Source organism: Eriocheir sinensis, chromosome 14 (assembly GCF_024679095.1).
Source record: "Eriocheir sinensis breed Jianghai 21 chromosome 14, ASM2467909v1, whole genome shotgun sequence".
Taxonomy (NCBI): domain Eukaryota; kingdom Metazoa; phylum Arthropoda; class Malacostraca; order Decapoda; family Varunidae; genus Eriocheir; species Eriocheir sinensis.
Window position 1 is genome coordinate 6,080,402 of NC_066522.1, and position 16,482 is coordinate 6,096,883.

General features: G+C 46.1%; 1 protein-coding gene across 5 annotated transcripts in view; it reads right to left on the reverse strand.

The window, feature by feature from the left end:
* Positions 1-16,482, reverse strand: part of LOC126998366 (uncharacterized) — a 191,645-nt gene that overhangs the window by 3,846 nt on the left and 171,317 nt on the right. For 4 of the 5 annotated variants that reach the window (XM_050859898.1, XM_050859897.1, XM_050859899.1 and 1 more), the window contains 7 exons: positions 12,945-13,086; positions 12,262-12,452; positions 9,140-9,636; positions 8,179-8,931; positions 6,942-7,239; positions 5,497-5,637; positions 4,788-4,920 (listed from right to left, as the gene is read on the reverse strand). In XM_050859898.1, coding sequence (XP_050715855.1) covers positions 4,788-4,920; positions 5,497-5,637; positions 6,942-7,239; positions 8,179-8,931; positions 9,140-9,636; positions 12,262-12,452; positions 12,945-13,086 — 2,155 coding nt within the window. Of the gene's footprint in view, positions 1-1,448; positions 1,520-4,787; positions 4,921-5,496; positions 5,638-6,941; positions 7,240-8,178; positions 8,932-9,139; positions 9,637-12,261; positions 12,453-12,944; positions 13,087-16,482 lie in introns of all 5 variants that reach the window. The other variant, XM_050859901.1, reaches the window with a different exon arrangement.

The following is a 16,482-nucleotide window of genomic DNA, read 5'->3' on the forward strand; positions in this document are numbered from 1 at the left end:
GACAAAAGGCTACCCGAAGATGATGGAAACTGCATCTACCCTTGCGCTAAACATCAAGGAGACCTACAACATATACATGAACTCTGAGGAGACATAAAAAGAATGTCAATTTTAGAGACTTAACTTTACTTCAAGAAAAGATTAAACACTAGACAAATTATATAAAAGGACGGAGAGATCGAGCCTATACTTAGCTTTTGGAATCAGAGACCTTAAAAGAAGTTCACCTAATTCATAAAGTTCACCTAACTTATCGTGGAATTAACAATTACTACTCCGCTAAATAATACGGAGTTAATCAGGTAATCTTTTCAAAATTTCAAAAACAAACTACAATTTCAGAAAATTGGGACAAAATTATTTTGGGAAAATTCTGATTGTCATTTGAAAAGTTCGACCCCCACGGAGTCCCTCATGACTATTAGTTACTCTTATTAATATCCAATTAAACCTTAACCAGTAACATGCATCTGTACCGGCTTAGTGAAACATTATAAGTTGTTGCCGGTACCCATTCTTAATTTCTACCTCTATTCCCAAGGGTGATTCGATACTACTGTTACTGCTACTGCCACTAAGGGGTGCCACTGTACACGAACATTTGTAACACCACCACCACCACCGCCACCACAGCTGTTAGGTGTAGAGGCATGCCACTGACAGCTGTCATGCAGAGGGTAGAGGAGAAGGGAATGCAGGGAGTGTCAGGATGAAGACAGACTTTAGATTAACAGATTGTTATAAATTTCAAACAATGAGAAGTACATGAAAAGCATTAGATGGTTTATCCGAGCCAAGGCAACGCCAATACGTTAGTTTGGGGAAGCCTACTTGCATCAAATCGTAGCCTTGACACGCGGCCTGCACGTGTCCTTGGACCGTCGACTTGTTAATAGCACACACGACAAACGTCAAAATGCATAGTTTCAAAATATTACGGCTTCCAAATTAGTGTTAATATAACGTTGACACGGCCAAATAAGTTAAGCCAACTTGTCAAAGAATAAAAAAAATATACCTAGTAAGCTGTAGTCAAATATTAAATAAACATCATTAGCAAGCAGTTTCAGTGCCATTTTTCCCAGGCAATGCAAATCAATACCAAATGTAACAATGTTAAATAGGAAAACAACAAATCATTGGATATTATTAGTACCTGACCCTGGGTTAGCAAACACAGCAAACATGTCACACACACGCCAACACGTCATAAACATATCAGGAGCCAGCCAGCGAGGGAGAGAGGAAGGGAGGGCGGCAGGGCGTTAGGGGGGAGTCATTAATAAGTTAGTTTGAGCCGCACATGGAGGAATGGGGAAGGGCTAAAAGCGGGGCGGGGCGGGGCAGCGAGCAAGAGGACGAGCGAGCCGGCGACCCCAAGGTCAGTGGAATCAGTGTTACGAGCGAGCCAGGCAAGCCAAGGCGCAAAGAAGAGGTGCTGTGCTCACATTATCCCGAGCAGCGGCGGCGTCCACGGTGGCGCGGTGATGCGTGGCTTACAGAATGAACCAAATGTTGCCTAGAAGAGTGAGGAGAGGAAGAGTGGGACGCAAGGAAAGGGATTGTAAAAAAAAGATGAGGAGGAAGAGGATATGAAGTAAAGAGGGAGGGAGAAAGTCATTAGGACGGAGAACAAAAGGAAGAGAAATATATAAGGAAAGAATGCAAAATAATAGATAAAATAAGATTTCAGAAGGGAGGACGAAAAGGAGAAGAGATAAAGGAAAAAAATAAAACAGACGGAGAAATCAAACGAAAATAAGAAGGAAAGCAGAGAGAGAGAGAGAGAGAGAGAGAGAGAGAGAGAGAGAGAGAGTAGAAACGTGAACAAAAGGAACACGGGAGGAAGTGTAAGAGTAAGTGGAGGAGGAGGAGGAGGGGGATTATGAGGAGGAGGAGGAGGGGGATTATGAGAAGGAGTAGGAGGAATAGGAGGAGAAAGAGAAGAAAACCTCATTACAGATCAACATAACAACATCGTGCTGCTTACCCTTGTCACTCCGACTCTAAGAATGCATGGGAGGGAAGGCAAAAAAAGGGTGATTACATTGAGGAAGGAAACGGTGAAGTGGAGTAAGAAGGAGGAGGAGGAGGAGGAGCACAAGAAACCTCCACCATACTAATCCCTTCTGTGCTCAAGTTCCGTTGTCTATTAACTAAAGAGAGACAAAAGAGACAGATAAAGCGAGGAGACTCAGGCTATACTATATTTATGTGAAAACTTTGAAGCTGGTAAACTAAGGACTAATGTTTAATGGGAAGAACTATGATGAACCTAAACTGTACAAAAATACATAGAAAGCTACACTTCTCTTTGTCAACTAAATACACAAAGGAAATAATATATCCCAAAATAGGTATACTAAATTTCGATTAGCTGCAATTAAACTACCTCACAGTTCTTAATGAGACTAATTATTTACATACTTACCACGGTTGCCAGATTATCGTACTCAGAGCATAGTATTTACCGGTTTCTGATTTTTTTTTTTTTTTTTACAACAAAGTACACAGCTCAAGGGCACAAAAAAAGGAAACAATAATAAAAAAAAAAAAAGCCCGCTACTCGCTGCTCCTAGATGCCTAACTATTGTCGAGAAACATTAGGAATTAACTATTTTAATGATAACTACAAATGAATCTATTTATTGGGGCTCAGGAGACAGTTTTTGGGTCGGAAGTCGGTAAATATAAGAGGCTGAGTACGACAATCTGGCAACGTTGACACTTACGCGGGAAAGTATGTATAATCTTAAGGTACAACTGATATATTACACGACAACAAACAAGAAGTAATGAATAATTAGAATTTTATCTACGTCAAATTTATAACTATGTGGGACACTGTTCTTTGGCGCCCACACACACACACACACACAGAAGAAAAAAAATGTAACATACCTGATCCATTACATCACACACGCAGTCATCCATCCAGCCCCTTCTTCCTTTTCTATTAACCATCAACACCTGTAATCTGCGCGTCAAGCCGCCCTCTACTCACCTGCTTGACTGTCGCCTGGACCGGAAAACACGTGCCAGTGAAGGTGTTTATCGATCTACCTGTCTCTATCTTCCTTTTCCTGCACATTCTGGTCATGTCTTCTTCTTATTATTCGTCTAGTCTTACAGGAATACGTATTTTCTTTCAATAAAATTTTCATCTAATATCGATCTCAGTTTGGTGAGGATATGCTAAGTATTCTTCCTGACGACCAGGCAGAGCTCGCGTGCGACTCAAGGTATTCTGCAGCGATTTCCCTCATTTTAATGAACTAGAACACATTTTCGGCGTTGCTACAAGGCTTATTAATTTGTCAGTATATAGACTAATATATTAAAACAAGCATATGTGAGCGTAATTGGAACCTGCGTCCTGGAGAGGGCTCGACGTTTGTTTCCACCGACTTCTGACGGGTGCACTATTTTTCAGATTAGTTATCAATACTGCTACTTCTAATATCATTATCATTACTCTTACCCTATTTTTGGCGAGGTCCCTGGCTCAAGGGCTTTCGAATGACAACTTTTCAGGGTCGTAATAGTCCTAGTTATGGAGAAATCCGTGTGCACTCAGGAACGCACGCACGCACGCAGACACGCACGCAAACGAAATGATGAAATTGTAAGAATATACTCCATTCGTTTCGCACATTCCGCAATCTGATTTCTTATTTGGCTTCCTCTTTCTTTAACAATGCTGGTATCTCCTCCTCCTTTTCCTTTCTTCCTTTCATTTCACCTTTCCTTCTTTCTTTCCCTCTTTTTTCTCCTCCTTCCTTTTCCTCCTGCTCTTTTCGACACTTTTCTTCCTCCTCTTCCTCTCTCTTTCCCTGACTGGATGACTGATGGGCTAACCACATTGACGAACTTGATTGATCGGCAACAACTCATGAACACGAGAGTAAGAGCGAGAGAACCATCAACATACCGGACCTAATAATATAATACCCTCTCACCGCCGCGTCAAGATGAAGTGCTCCTTGTCAGCCGCTTTGAGAGTCCTGTCCTCGGCCTTGGTTCGGGGTAGAATGGCGCCGCAGACCCTGTTAACAAGCCTCGGGTCCGGATGGCTCCCGCTGTGACAAATTACGTATGTGTGGTTGTCAAAGGGAGTAGCCTGGCGGGATGGGCCTTTGTGTGTGGGTAGGTGGGGTGAGGTGGTGTGAGTGGGGAGGGGGTGACTGTGTGTGTATGTGTGTGTGTGTGTGTGTGTGTGTGTGTGTGTGTGTGTGTGTGTGTGTGTGTGTGTGTGTGTGTGTGTGTGTTTCTCAAGCCCTCTTTGCTTCTCTATGTCTAGTTTTCGTTTTAATCTTCGTGGATTCTGGACTTCGTAGCACAATTCGCTGTTGATTCGGTACATATTGCACTCGTTGCTGAAAATGTAGTTGCTGTTCTTACTGCTGTTGCTGCTGCGCCTATACTACGGACCAACTTTTGTGTTATTCTTTCAGTCTTTCCCATAATAAATTTTCCTCACTTCAATTCTTTTTCTTTGCAAATTAAAACATTACTCTCCTTCCCATCCTCCTCATCTATATTTTTGTCCTCCTTATCCTATTCGTTTCGCACTAACTGCTATCCTCTCATTTCTTCCTCCTTTTTTTTCTACAGTACTTCACCCTAACTTCCTATACACGGGGCCAATATAAACAAGCACACTCTCTCATATACATTCACAACCACCCTCTACAAACCATACAACAATCCTCTCAAACCTTATCTAGCATCACCTATCCGTTACCCCTCCCTCGCACACATTCACACCTCCCTTTTCCCTCGCTCACCTGCCCCGTCTGCTAGCATGGAGTGGGGCGCGCGGCTATCCAGGAGGTTCTCGGAGGAGCCAACCGATAGCTGCATGTGCGGCTGCTGGAACAGGAGTGCGTTGAATTCGTCGTCAAAGAACTCCTCCTCGATCTGCAAGGAAATGAGCGTCAGGATGAGGTAAAGAGGTACGGAAAGGGATGGGTTTTATTACCACAAGAATGAATTTGGTTGTGGTGGGTTAAAAGGGAACATATGATTAGCTGTTGGTTGAATTAATGTGTTACGTGTTAGAATGGGGTAACGTTATGCGGGAGAGGGAAGGGATGGGAAGAGAAGTGATTTAAAAAGAAGAGAAAGGAAAGATGGAGAAGGGAAAAAAACATGGCATGGAGAGGAGAGGGAAGAGAAGAAAGGGACAGGAAGAGAGAAAAGGGAAGAGAATGAGAAGAAAGAAAAGGGAATATTAATAAGGCAAAAGGATTGGGAAGGAAAGAACAAACTGAAACCGAATAAAAATAAAGGAAAGTGAAGGGAAAAAACTGAATAATAAGTAAAGTGATTCTGGGTAAAGGAAAATCAAGTGAAGTGTAAAGGATAGCAATGACAAGTGAAGTGAAAACAAGGGACATGAATTGAAAGGAAGTGAAAGGGATTGAATGGAGGCAAAGTAAAGTGAACCCATCTAAAAGCAAACGAAGGTGAAGGTAATTAAAGGGAAGCACGCACCTCCACCTCCTGCCGGCGTCGTGACCTTCGGGGCCTCGGTCGCTGTCCCTCCGAGTGTCGCCGCGGCTGGATCTTGACCGCCGCGTCCGCCAGGCCCGAGGGAGTGCCGCCCATGCTGCCCCACCGCCGACCCACGCCGCCCTGAGACACACAGACAAAACCATTAGAAACAAAACCTATCAAACAATAACTACGTCTATAAGGAATCAAACCTAACAAACCTTAAAAAAAATGAAGACCAAAAACCCTAACCGACCTACAAACCTAAAAAACCCACAGATAAGTCCATAAGAAAGCCAAACCTAACATAACAGCAAATACGCCAAAAAGTAATCAAAACTAACAAATATAGAAATAACTCCATAAAAAATCTAACTTACAAATACACTAATTGGAAACGAAACCTAACAAACCTACATAATGAAAAAAAAATGAAAAAACTTAAAAATCAAACCAACAAAACGTCCTTCAGAAACCAAACATAAAAATACGTCCATAAGAAACAAGAAACCAAACAAAAAGACACAAATACGTCCATACGAAACCAAACAAAATTAGAATCATAAGAAGTCAGACCTAAAATGCGTCTATATGAAATCTACCTCAACAAACATACAAATTTGTCCTTAAGAAATTTAACTTAACAGATCTAGCCAAAAAGATACGTTCATAAAAAAAAACTAACCTAACCAAATAGAGTAGTACGTACTTCAATTAAAAAAAAAAAAAAACTAACCTAACAAAATGTACATACCACTTCGTTGATAAAAAAAAAAACTAACAACCAAATACACGTACTATTTTGTCAATAAAAAAAAAACTAGCCTAGCAAACCAATATGCTCAGAAGATACCGAACTAGCCTAACCTAGCCTAAGCTGATAGCCTATATCCTAACCTAATCCCTAATATGGCATAGTCTAGCCTGACCTAATCAATCCCAACCTGATTTAGCCTAAATTAATCTAGCCTAACCTAATCTAGCTAAACCTAACCTAGCCAAAATTAACATAGCCTACTCTACAATTATGTCAACAAGGTACACCTAACATAGCCCTATCTAAACCTACATAAAACAATATAACCACACACGCTTCAACAGTAAGTCATGAAACCTAGCAAACATAACCAAATTTAAACCTACGTGAAAAAATGTAAATTCACACACCTCAAGAAGAATATAATATAGTTGCACATAAGACGGGAAAATAAGCATGCACAAAATAGGAATATAGGTTCAGAGAAATAATTTTAATAGCACAAAAAAGTAAAAATTCAAGCAGTAATAAAAAGGCTTATTTCTAATACACACAAAGTAAAAAAAATAATAAGTTACCAACACACACACACACACACACACACACACACTACAATATCTTTAAATAAACAAACACAGGAACTAAAACACACAAATATACAGAAATAAAAAAAAAAAATCAAACTTACCTTCGCTGATCTAGAGTTCGGCGACTGAGGCGGAGAGGTCTTCTGGGACGTGGGCTGAGCAGGCAGAGTAGCAGAAGAGGATGGAGGGGGGGCCTGCTGCTGGAGGTGCTGCTGGTGCCTCGCGGAGTGAAGGGGGACCCAGGTGGTGGGGGAGGAGGAGGAGTAGTGCGTGGGGCTGGACGGACCGCTGGCGAGGGAGCAGGAGGAGGAGTGCCTTGTGACTTGGTGGCTGGCCGGTTTGATGGCTGTGTCCTCCACGTGACCCTGACCTGACACCACGCCCTCACGCCGCCCGCAACTGTGGGAGGAAGGGAGGTGAGAATCATGTAGGAGAAGGGGAGGTGAGAATCATGTAGGAGAAGGGGAGGTGAGAATCATGTAGGAGAAGGGGAGGTGAGAATCATGTAGGAGAAGGGGAGGTGAGAATCATGTAGGAGAAGGGGAGGTGAGAATCATGTAGGAGAAGGGGAGGTGAGAATCATGTAGGAGAAGGGGAGGAGAGAATCATGTGGGAGAAGGGGAGGAGAGAATCATGTAGGAGAAGGGGAGGTGATAATCATGTAGGAGAAGGGGAGGTGAGAATCATGTAGGAGAAGGGGAGGTGAGAATCATGTAGGAGAAGGGGAGGTGAGAATCATGTAAGAGAAAGGGAGGTGAGAATCATGTAGGAGAAGGGGAGGTGAGAATCATGTAGGAGAAGGGGAGGTGAGAATCATGTAGGAGAAGAGGAGGTGAGAATCATGTAGGAGAAAGGGAGGTGAGAATCATGTAGGAGAAGGGGAGGTGAGAATCATGTAGGAGAAGGGGAGGTGAGAATCATGTAGGAGAAGGGGAGGTGGGAATCATGTAGGAGAAGGGCAGGTGAGAATCATGTAGGAGAAGGGGAGGTGAGAATCATGTAGGAGAAGGGGAGGTGAGAATCATGTAGGAGAAGGGGAGGTGAGAATCAAAGGGAAAGACCTAATTACCCATTATTAGTGACATAGATTATTTGTTAAAAAATACAACATATAGCATTACGGAGTTGCAGTTTATCAGCCCTTAATAAAATGCAACCACTTGAAAGAGGAACTGAGTAAGGTAACAACATTCCACTGTATAACAAAGCAAACACTCAAATTAATTATGATTTAGTACTCTCCAAGACAAATGAGGACTATCATTGACTATGCTTGCAATGAGAGATGCCAAATGAGAGCAAAGAGAAGTCTACAGGGTGTTCCAAAATGTGACGTACCTTGTGGGTGAGAATTTGGGGCTCTTGGGCAGCGAGCGTGCCCGTCTGCCCCTTGCGTTATCCTGCGGCGGCGCGTCGCACACCTCGTCCTTGCTGGAGGAAGAGTCGGACACCTGGGACAGCTTGCGCATCGTGAGCGTCACTTGGCTCACTGTGCGCACCGGCCGCCGCCCACACATGTCGCTGCTGCCGCTGGAGGAGGCGCTAGCGAGGGAGACGTGTGAGGTGGTGCGGGGCATCCCGAGGGAGTGCGAGGCGGCGGAGGCGATGCTGATGTTCGTGAGGCTGATGCCGCGACGCACCACCTCCGTCCTCAGCATGATATCCGACGAACTGCCCCGCCGACTGGCGAAGGCAGGCCGCTCCCCACCCTCCTCGGCGCCTCCCGCCCCTCCCTCAGCCTCCTGAAGGAAGGCTCGTTTGGCGGCGTTGGAGATGAAGCCATAGCCGCGAGCCTCACGTCCTGGGTCAGTGGGCGACGAGGTGCGGGAGTGGTCCGAGGAGTCGGTGGTGGGGCAGGCCGGGGACAGGGGAGAGGTTGGGGGCTGGAAAGCCGGCACACCGCCCCCGCCCCCGCCCCTCACGCCGCGGCCAACCTCCATGGGTCCCCGAGCAAGGATGTCAGGCGTGTGGCCGTTCTTGAGGGCCTTGAGAGTGACCTTGTTAGGCAGCAGGTCAGGCTGAATGTCGGCCCGCATCACACAAGTGGTGGGCGGCCTGGCAGGCGTTGAGGTCAGGAATGAAGGGTTGATTCTGTGGTCGAAAAACGTGTTAGCAAAGAAGCAAAGTAAACGTGTTAGCAAAGGACTGGATAACAACAAATAGAAGCAATTTATAAAATTCATCATCAGTCATCTTTGTCTTCTTTCCTATTATAACATTTTTGCCTTCAAATTTCCTACGTGGATGGTTGGTCCAGATCCCTAGTTTCTCCTCGCCACGACCACCACCGAACACTTACTTGGCACTGGTGATTGTGTCCATGTTGGGGCTTGGCGTGCGGGTGCAGGGCGTCGAGAACCCGCTATCTACACTCCCTACAGGCCATCCTTTCCCTGTAGGCGTCTCCTGCAGCAGCCTGGGACGTCCCTGCGTCGTCCTAAAAGACTCCTCGCTCTGGTGCACCTCGCCCTTCACCACCAGCTGCGTTGCGCCCGAGTGGGCCTTCCTCGGATCCACAAACGACCGTCTGTTGGGGGTCTGAGGGTGTGGGTGGGGGACCTGCTGTGTGTTTGGCTGCTTGTTCCCGTTTAAGTCTGGGATCTGGGGTGCGTCTGGGTGCGCGGCGGGGGCTTGGGGTTTGGTGGGCGTCACGGCGCTGCGCTGGGAGGCCGGGGAGGGCGTAGAGGCCTTGGCGGGGATAGGCGAGGCGTGGCGGCCGATGACGGGCGTGTTTGGCACCGAGGGCGGCCCCCAGGCGGGCACCACGGGCACGCGCTCCTCCTCGTTGGACTGAATCTGGGTGGGGCGTGAAAGGTGTGCGCATGACTGTCTGACGGACGGACTAGCAGTGTGACTAGGTTACTGAACTCCTACATAACTGGTAGTGAATGGCTGACTGACTGAATGACTGAATATTTGACCGATTGACTAACTGACTGACTGACTAAAAATGAATGACTAACTAACCGACAGACTACATGGTTAACCGACTGACAACCTTCAATCTTCAATACTTACTCCTTATTTTTCCGCTCCTTTCTTCCACTCCGTGCATCTCTCCCCTCCCTTGTGGCCTTGACGGTGGTGAGGGGGAGGGAGTGGAGGGAAAGGGAAGGGGGGAAGTGAAGGAGGAGGAAGGGAAGGAGGAGGAAGGGAAGGAGGAGGAAGGGAAGGAGGAGGGAGGGAAGGAGGAGGAAGGGAAGGGGGGAAGGGAAGGAGGAGGAAGGGAAGGGGGGGAAGGGAAGGAGGAGGAAGGGAAGGGGGGGAAGGGAAGGAGGAGGAAGGGAAGGGGGGGAAGGGAAGGAGGAGGAAGGGAAGGAGGAGGAAGGGAAGGGGGGGGAAGGGAAAGGGGGGAAGAGAAGGAGGAGGAAGGGAAGGGGGTAAGGGGAGGGGAGATATGAGAGAAATTTGACACTTTCCTCTCTCTATATATTCCGTTTATTAATTTTAACCTCGTGTGTGTGTGTGTGTGTGTGTGTGTGTGTGTGTGTGTGTGTGTGTGTGTGCAGGGGATGCATTGCGAAGGATATAAAGGGGAGGGATGGGCGGCTCCGGCTACAATGATGTGCTTCCTGTTGACCGCAAACTAGCTAAAGGTAACAACTTTATACATTCTTTTTTTAGCGTACTCCTTACTCGTTCCTTTTTAATAATATGAATCTGTGAAATGTTTAAATAACCGACATTAGAGGGACACTGCTTGGTATCGGTACTCAAATACGACTGACACCGAAAAGAAAAACAGTTTGTGATTGTAAAATAAAGTGTATCCTATCGAAACAAAAGTATGACATCGTGTGGAAATGAAAGTCCTACCATAGCAAGGCTTGCTTCAGGCGAGGAGGACAGACGCTAGGCGAGAAGACGAGAGGCAGGAGCGTGAGGCTCCTACCCGTGGAGAGTAGACAAGAGACAGGAACGAGCGCAAGGCTCGTACGACGTATGACGAGGCTATTATTAGACTCCTCAATAATTGTGAGTATTATACGTTTGATGTTGTGTCATAGGATAAGGTGACATTTGGTGTATTTGATGTGGCTGCAGTAATTGTATTGTGTTGATTGACACGTGCTGATGAGTTGTATTCTTTTACCTCACTCAGGTTTACACGCATATTAAAAGCGAGTAAAACAAGACGGGTCTTCTGATTTATCCTGCCCAAGCCGCCATATCGCGGCTACAGTAAACACTAGTCTCGCCCGTGTATCCTATCGAAACAAAAGTGTGACATCGTGTGGAAATAAAAGTCCTCGTCTCGCCCGTGTATCCTATCGAAACAAAAGTGTGACATCGTGTGGAAATAAAAGTCCTCGTCTCGCCCATATCTGCAGAGTTGGAAGACGCTGCGACTCGAGTGTGATCACCCAGCCTTACCTTAACCGCTTAATGCAGATCACTAGCCCCGGAAGACCGAAATTCGGAAGTCGAGTTGCAGATTCTACCAAATACATACGTTTTTCGCATCATCATAAAGTCGATAAATCTTAAGCCGAAGCATCGGCAGTCGAGCACCTGTATACATATCTTCTCCTCTCTCTCTTTCCTTTACGCTTAATTCCCGGCTACATTTTTTTCTCCTCGAGACACACCTTCAAAAACTATGACAAGGGGTGAATTTCCTGCAAGCCAACTTTCTCTATAATCTCTCTTTCCTGTTCCTATTCCCCAATCTCTCTCCCCTTCCTTGCCCTTGCACTGCTAATTTCCGTTTTCAGCTTTCTCTCCTTCCCCAGTCACACGTTCAGAAGCTTTTTTGTTGTTGTTGAAAGCAAGAGAGGCATCTCAAGGGCAAAAAACAACAAAATATTCCGCTGCAGAGGTGTCTTGATACCCTCCTCTTGAAACAGCCGCAGGCAGGGGGAAATACCGGAGGAGGAAGGCTGTCCCAGAGTTTACCAGCATGGCGTAAATTTCCTGCAGGTTACTTCTTTCCCTTCACTTATGCTCTTTCTCATTACCTGCGTCTCCCTAGTCCTTCCTCTCTTTCCTCCTCCACCCCTGGCACTTGCTTTCAAAGACACACTTCCAGGGACCTCCGCATGGCGTGAAGTTCCTACAGGTTATCTTTCTTTCCCTCATTAGCAGGACCTCCTTTGCCCTTTCTCCCCTCTCTTTCTCCTCCCTGATACTTACTTTCAGAGACGCAGAGACCTTTGAGTGGTGTAAACTTCCTGGACGTTAATATTATTTTCCAAATCCTTTCCTTATCCCTCATTACCTGTGTACTTTATAGCCCCTTTTGCCCCTTTCCTCATCCCTCCTGACACTTTCCAAGGCACACTTACGTACTTCCAGAGGTCTCAGCACGGTGTGAATTCCCTGTAGGTCATTTTTTCTTTCCCTACTCTCTCCCTTTCCTTCATTAACTGTGTATCCCTGTATCCCCCTACTCTTCTTTCCTCCTCCTTCCTTGCGACTTACCTTCAGGGACCTCAGCATGGTGTGAATCTCCTGCAAGTCAAGCTCCCTTTCGTGTGAGTTCCACTTGAGGCCGTACTGGGTGAGGTAGGTGATGAGGGAGGGCGGCGTCGGGGTGAGGGTGGGCAGAGTCTCCCCGGCCCCCACCCTTCGCTTCACCTCCTGGTCCTCCACCCCAGACCACGGCGGCATACCTGTGCGGGGCGGGAAGGTGAGGTGAGGTTGGGTGGTGGTGGTGGTGGTGGTAGTGTTGTTGATAGTGGTAGTCTTCCTCTTCCTCTCTCTACACTTCCTACTTCTGTTTCTGCTTCTCCTACTCCTTTTTGCACTTGCCCTTTCCTGCTCTTTCCGTTTTTCCCACTGTTTTTTTTTTCTATTCCTCTTTCTCATCATCCACTTTCTACTTGCCTCTACTTTTATTCCTCTTTCTCTACTCCTGTTTCTGCTCCTCCTCTCTTGTTATGTTGCCTCCTACTTCTCCTCCTCTTCTTCCTCTTCCTCCCCGTCCTACTCCTGTTTCTACTCTCCTTCTTTCTCCTCCATATTTACCGGCTTATTCTTGCTTCTACTCTTTTTCTTCCTCCACTCCCACTGTATCTGCTCCTCTTCTCTTACTTCTACTCCTCCTCTTCCTCTTTCTGCACTTCTTACTCTCGCTTCCACTCTTCCTCCTCCTCCACACTTACCTGCCCACACTTCCCAGATGACGGCGGTGAGGGAGTACACTTCAGACCTCGTGGACACCATCTGCTCCGTCAGGGTCTCGGGAGCTTGCCAGGGACCGAGCCAGCTGGCGGGGTTCAGTTGGGGCGCCCGCATACTGCACCCCTGGGGACGGAAGGGAGGGTGAGGGTTGTGCTGGAGACGTCAGGTGGGCGGGGAAGGGAAGAAAGTAAAAGGGAGACGAAAGAATGGGTAGAGGAAGGAGGAGTAGGTTGGTAAGGAAAGGAGGAAAGTAAAGGGAGAAGAGAGGGTGGCTGGAGATGGAAGTGAGGAAGATTAGTTGAATTGGGAAAGAAGAAAGGGTGGTAAGGGGAGAAGAAAGGATGGCTGGAGAAGGAAGTGAGGAAGATTACTGAATTGGGAAAGAAGAAAGGAGGGTAAGGGGAGAAGAAAGGATGGCTGAGGAAGTGAGGAGCAGTGGGTGGGGAGGGTGAGAAGGGATGAAAGCAAAGATATAGAAAGATGGTGTAAGGAAGGAAGGATGAAAGGAAGAGTGGGCGGGGAGGGTGAAAAGAGATGACAGCAAAGATAGAAGGACATTAAAGGGAAGGAAAAAAGAAAAACGAGTGGGTTGGGAGGAAAGAGAGGATTTTAAAGGGAATAAAGAATGGCTGAAGGAGGGAAGGAAGGAAGAGTGGGCGGAGAGGGTGAGAAGGGATGAAAGCAAAGATAGAAGGACAGTAAAGGGAAGGAAAAAAGAAAAAGAGAGGGTTGGGAAGAAAGAGAGGATTTTAAAGAGAATAAAGAACAGCGGAAGGAAGGAAGGAAGTAAGAGTGGGCGAAATGGGAAGGGAGGCAAGAGGGGTGAAAGAATAGCCCAGGAAAAGGCGGTAGCAAAGGAGAATGAGTCGGGATGTAAAGGACGAGATAAAAACACAGCGGTAAGGAAGGATAGCTGGAGAAACGAAGGAAGTGGAGGAGAGTGGATGAGATGGGAAGGAAACGAAGAGGAACAAAGAAGTAAGGAGGGGAGGAAAGGAGAGAGTAAGTCTGAGGTGAGTGAGAAGAAAGGAAGGAGGGACTGTAATTTGAGGAGAAGAAAGAGAAGATAAAAAGAAAAACAGGAATAGTGTGTAAGAAAGGAAAAAAGAAGAGAGGATAATAGAGCAAGTGAAGGATGGCTGAAGGAAGAAAGGAAGCAAAGGAGGGTGCAAGAAGAGGGACACTGGACCGGAGAGAAGGATGAATAGAGAGAAAAGAAGAATAAGAAAGCAAAAGGAGGAAAAGAAGGGAGTGCATGTGGTGTCTGTGATTAGTGGGTGAGGAGGCGAAACAGGGTAGACGAAAACAAAAGAAAGAAAAGAAGGAAGAGGAGAGAAGTGGGGATGTAAGGAACGGGGGAGAAACGGTGTGGAATGGTGGAAGGAAGGGAAGGAGGGAATAAAGTGAAGGAGAAAGGAAAGGAAGAGAGAGAGAGAGAGAGAGAGAGAGAGAGAGAGAGAGAGAGAGAGAGAGAGAGAGAGAGAGAGAGAGAGAGAGAGAGAGAGAGAGAGAGAGAGAGAGAGAGAGAGAGAGAGAGAGAGAGAGAGAGAGAGAGAGAGAGAGAGAGAGAGAGAGAGAGAGAGAGAGAGAGAGAGAGAGAGAGAGAGAGAGAGAGAGAGAGAGAGAGAGAAATAGAAAATGGAGGTTGGAGGAGGAGGATATTGGAAGAGGAGGAATATGAACAGTGCTTAATAAAGATAACAAAGGAAAAATCAAATAAGAAATGGGATGGAACTCAAATTATGGAACAGGAAAGAAAACAAAAACAAAGGAGAATAGAGGAAGACAATGATGATGAGGAGGTAACCGAGGGAAGGGAATGGAAGAAGGGAAAAGGATGGAGAAACATACGTGAGGAGAGAAGGGAAAGAGAAGGATGGAAAAGAGGGAGAGAAATGGGTGAGAGGAAGGGTGGAGCAGAAATGAGTTATGAAACGTGAGTAATGGATGTGTGTGTGTGTGTGTGTGTGTGTGTGTGTGTGTGTGTGTGTGTGTGTGTGTGTGTGTGTGTGTGTGTGTGTGTGTGTGTGTGTGTGTGGGTGTGAGTGTGTGTGTGTGTGTGTGTGTGTGTGTGTGTGTGTGTGTGTGTGTGTGTGTGTGTGTGTGTGTGTGTGTAGTGTGTGTGTGTGTGTGTGTGTGTGTGTGTGTGTGTGTGTGTGTGTGTGTGTGTGTGTGTGTGTGTGTGTGTGTGTGTGTGTGTGAGTGTGAGTGTGAGAGTGAGTGAGTGAGTGAGTGAGTGAGTGAGTGAGTGAGAGTGAAAGAGAAAGACAGACAGACGGACACAGACAGACAATGACAGACAGACAGTTAGACAGACAGACAGACAGTTAGACAGACAGACAGACAGACAGACAGACACACTCAAACACACAGATACAGACAGGAACGCAAACAGACATAATGACAAACAGACAGAGATAGACACACTCAAACACACAGATAAAGACAGATAAATATACAGACACAGTGGCAGACGGGCAGACAGAGAAACAAACAGACAAACTACTTGACACAGATAGACGGAATGATGAAAGAGGAAAATGGCACACACACACACACGCACACACACACACCATGCGGAAAAAAGGGGATGATTAAGTTTTTTTCTCCTGGTTTTCACATCGTTTCACACCCTCCCACTCATTAGCTCTTCCGCACAATTACTCTCTCATTACCTTTTTACCTCGGCCCATTCCCATACCTTATTGTCTATTCATTTACTCCCTGCCACCCTCACCACCATCCCTTGCATCAGACCTAGTTAGTCAGTCAGTCAGTAAATCAGTTTGGTAGTCAGTCAGTCAGTTGGTAAGTTAGGTAGTCAGTCAGGTGATCAGTCCAGTATTGTCTGTTCATTTACTCCCTTGCACTCCCTCCATCTCTTGTATCAGACCTAGTTAGTCAGTCAGTCAGTAAATCAGTTAGGTAGTCAGTCAGTCAGTTGGTAAGTTAGGTTGTCAGTCAGGTGATCAGTCAGTCAGGTAATTTGTTAGTCAGGTAGTTATTCAATCCACAAGTCAGGTTGGAAGTCAGTCCGTCAGTCAGTCAGTAAGTCAGTCAGTAAGTCAGTCAGTAAGTCAGTCAGTCTGGTAAGTCAGGTAGTTAGTCAAACCGTAAGTCAGGTTTGATGTCAGTCAGTCAGTCAGTCTGTAAGTCAGTCAGTAAGTCAGTCAGTCTGGTAATTCAGGTAGTTAGTCAATCCATAAGTCAGGTTTGATGTCAGTTAGTCAGGCAAATAGTCAGTAAGTCAATTAGTCTGGTAAAACAGGTAGTTAGTCAATCCATAAGTCAATTTGGAAGTCAGTTAGTCAGTCCCATAAGTCAATTTGGAAGTCAGTTAGTCAGTCAAGTAGTCAGTAAGTCAGTTAGTCCGGTGAGTCAGGTAGTTAGTCAATCCATAAGTCAGGTTTGATGTCAGTTAGTCAGACAAATAGTCAGTAAGTCAGTCAGTCTGGTAAAACAGGTAGTTAGTCAATCCGTAAGTCAGGTTTGATGTCAGTTAGTCAGGCAAATAGTCAG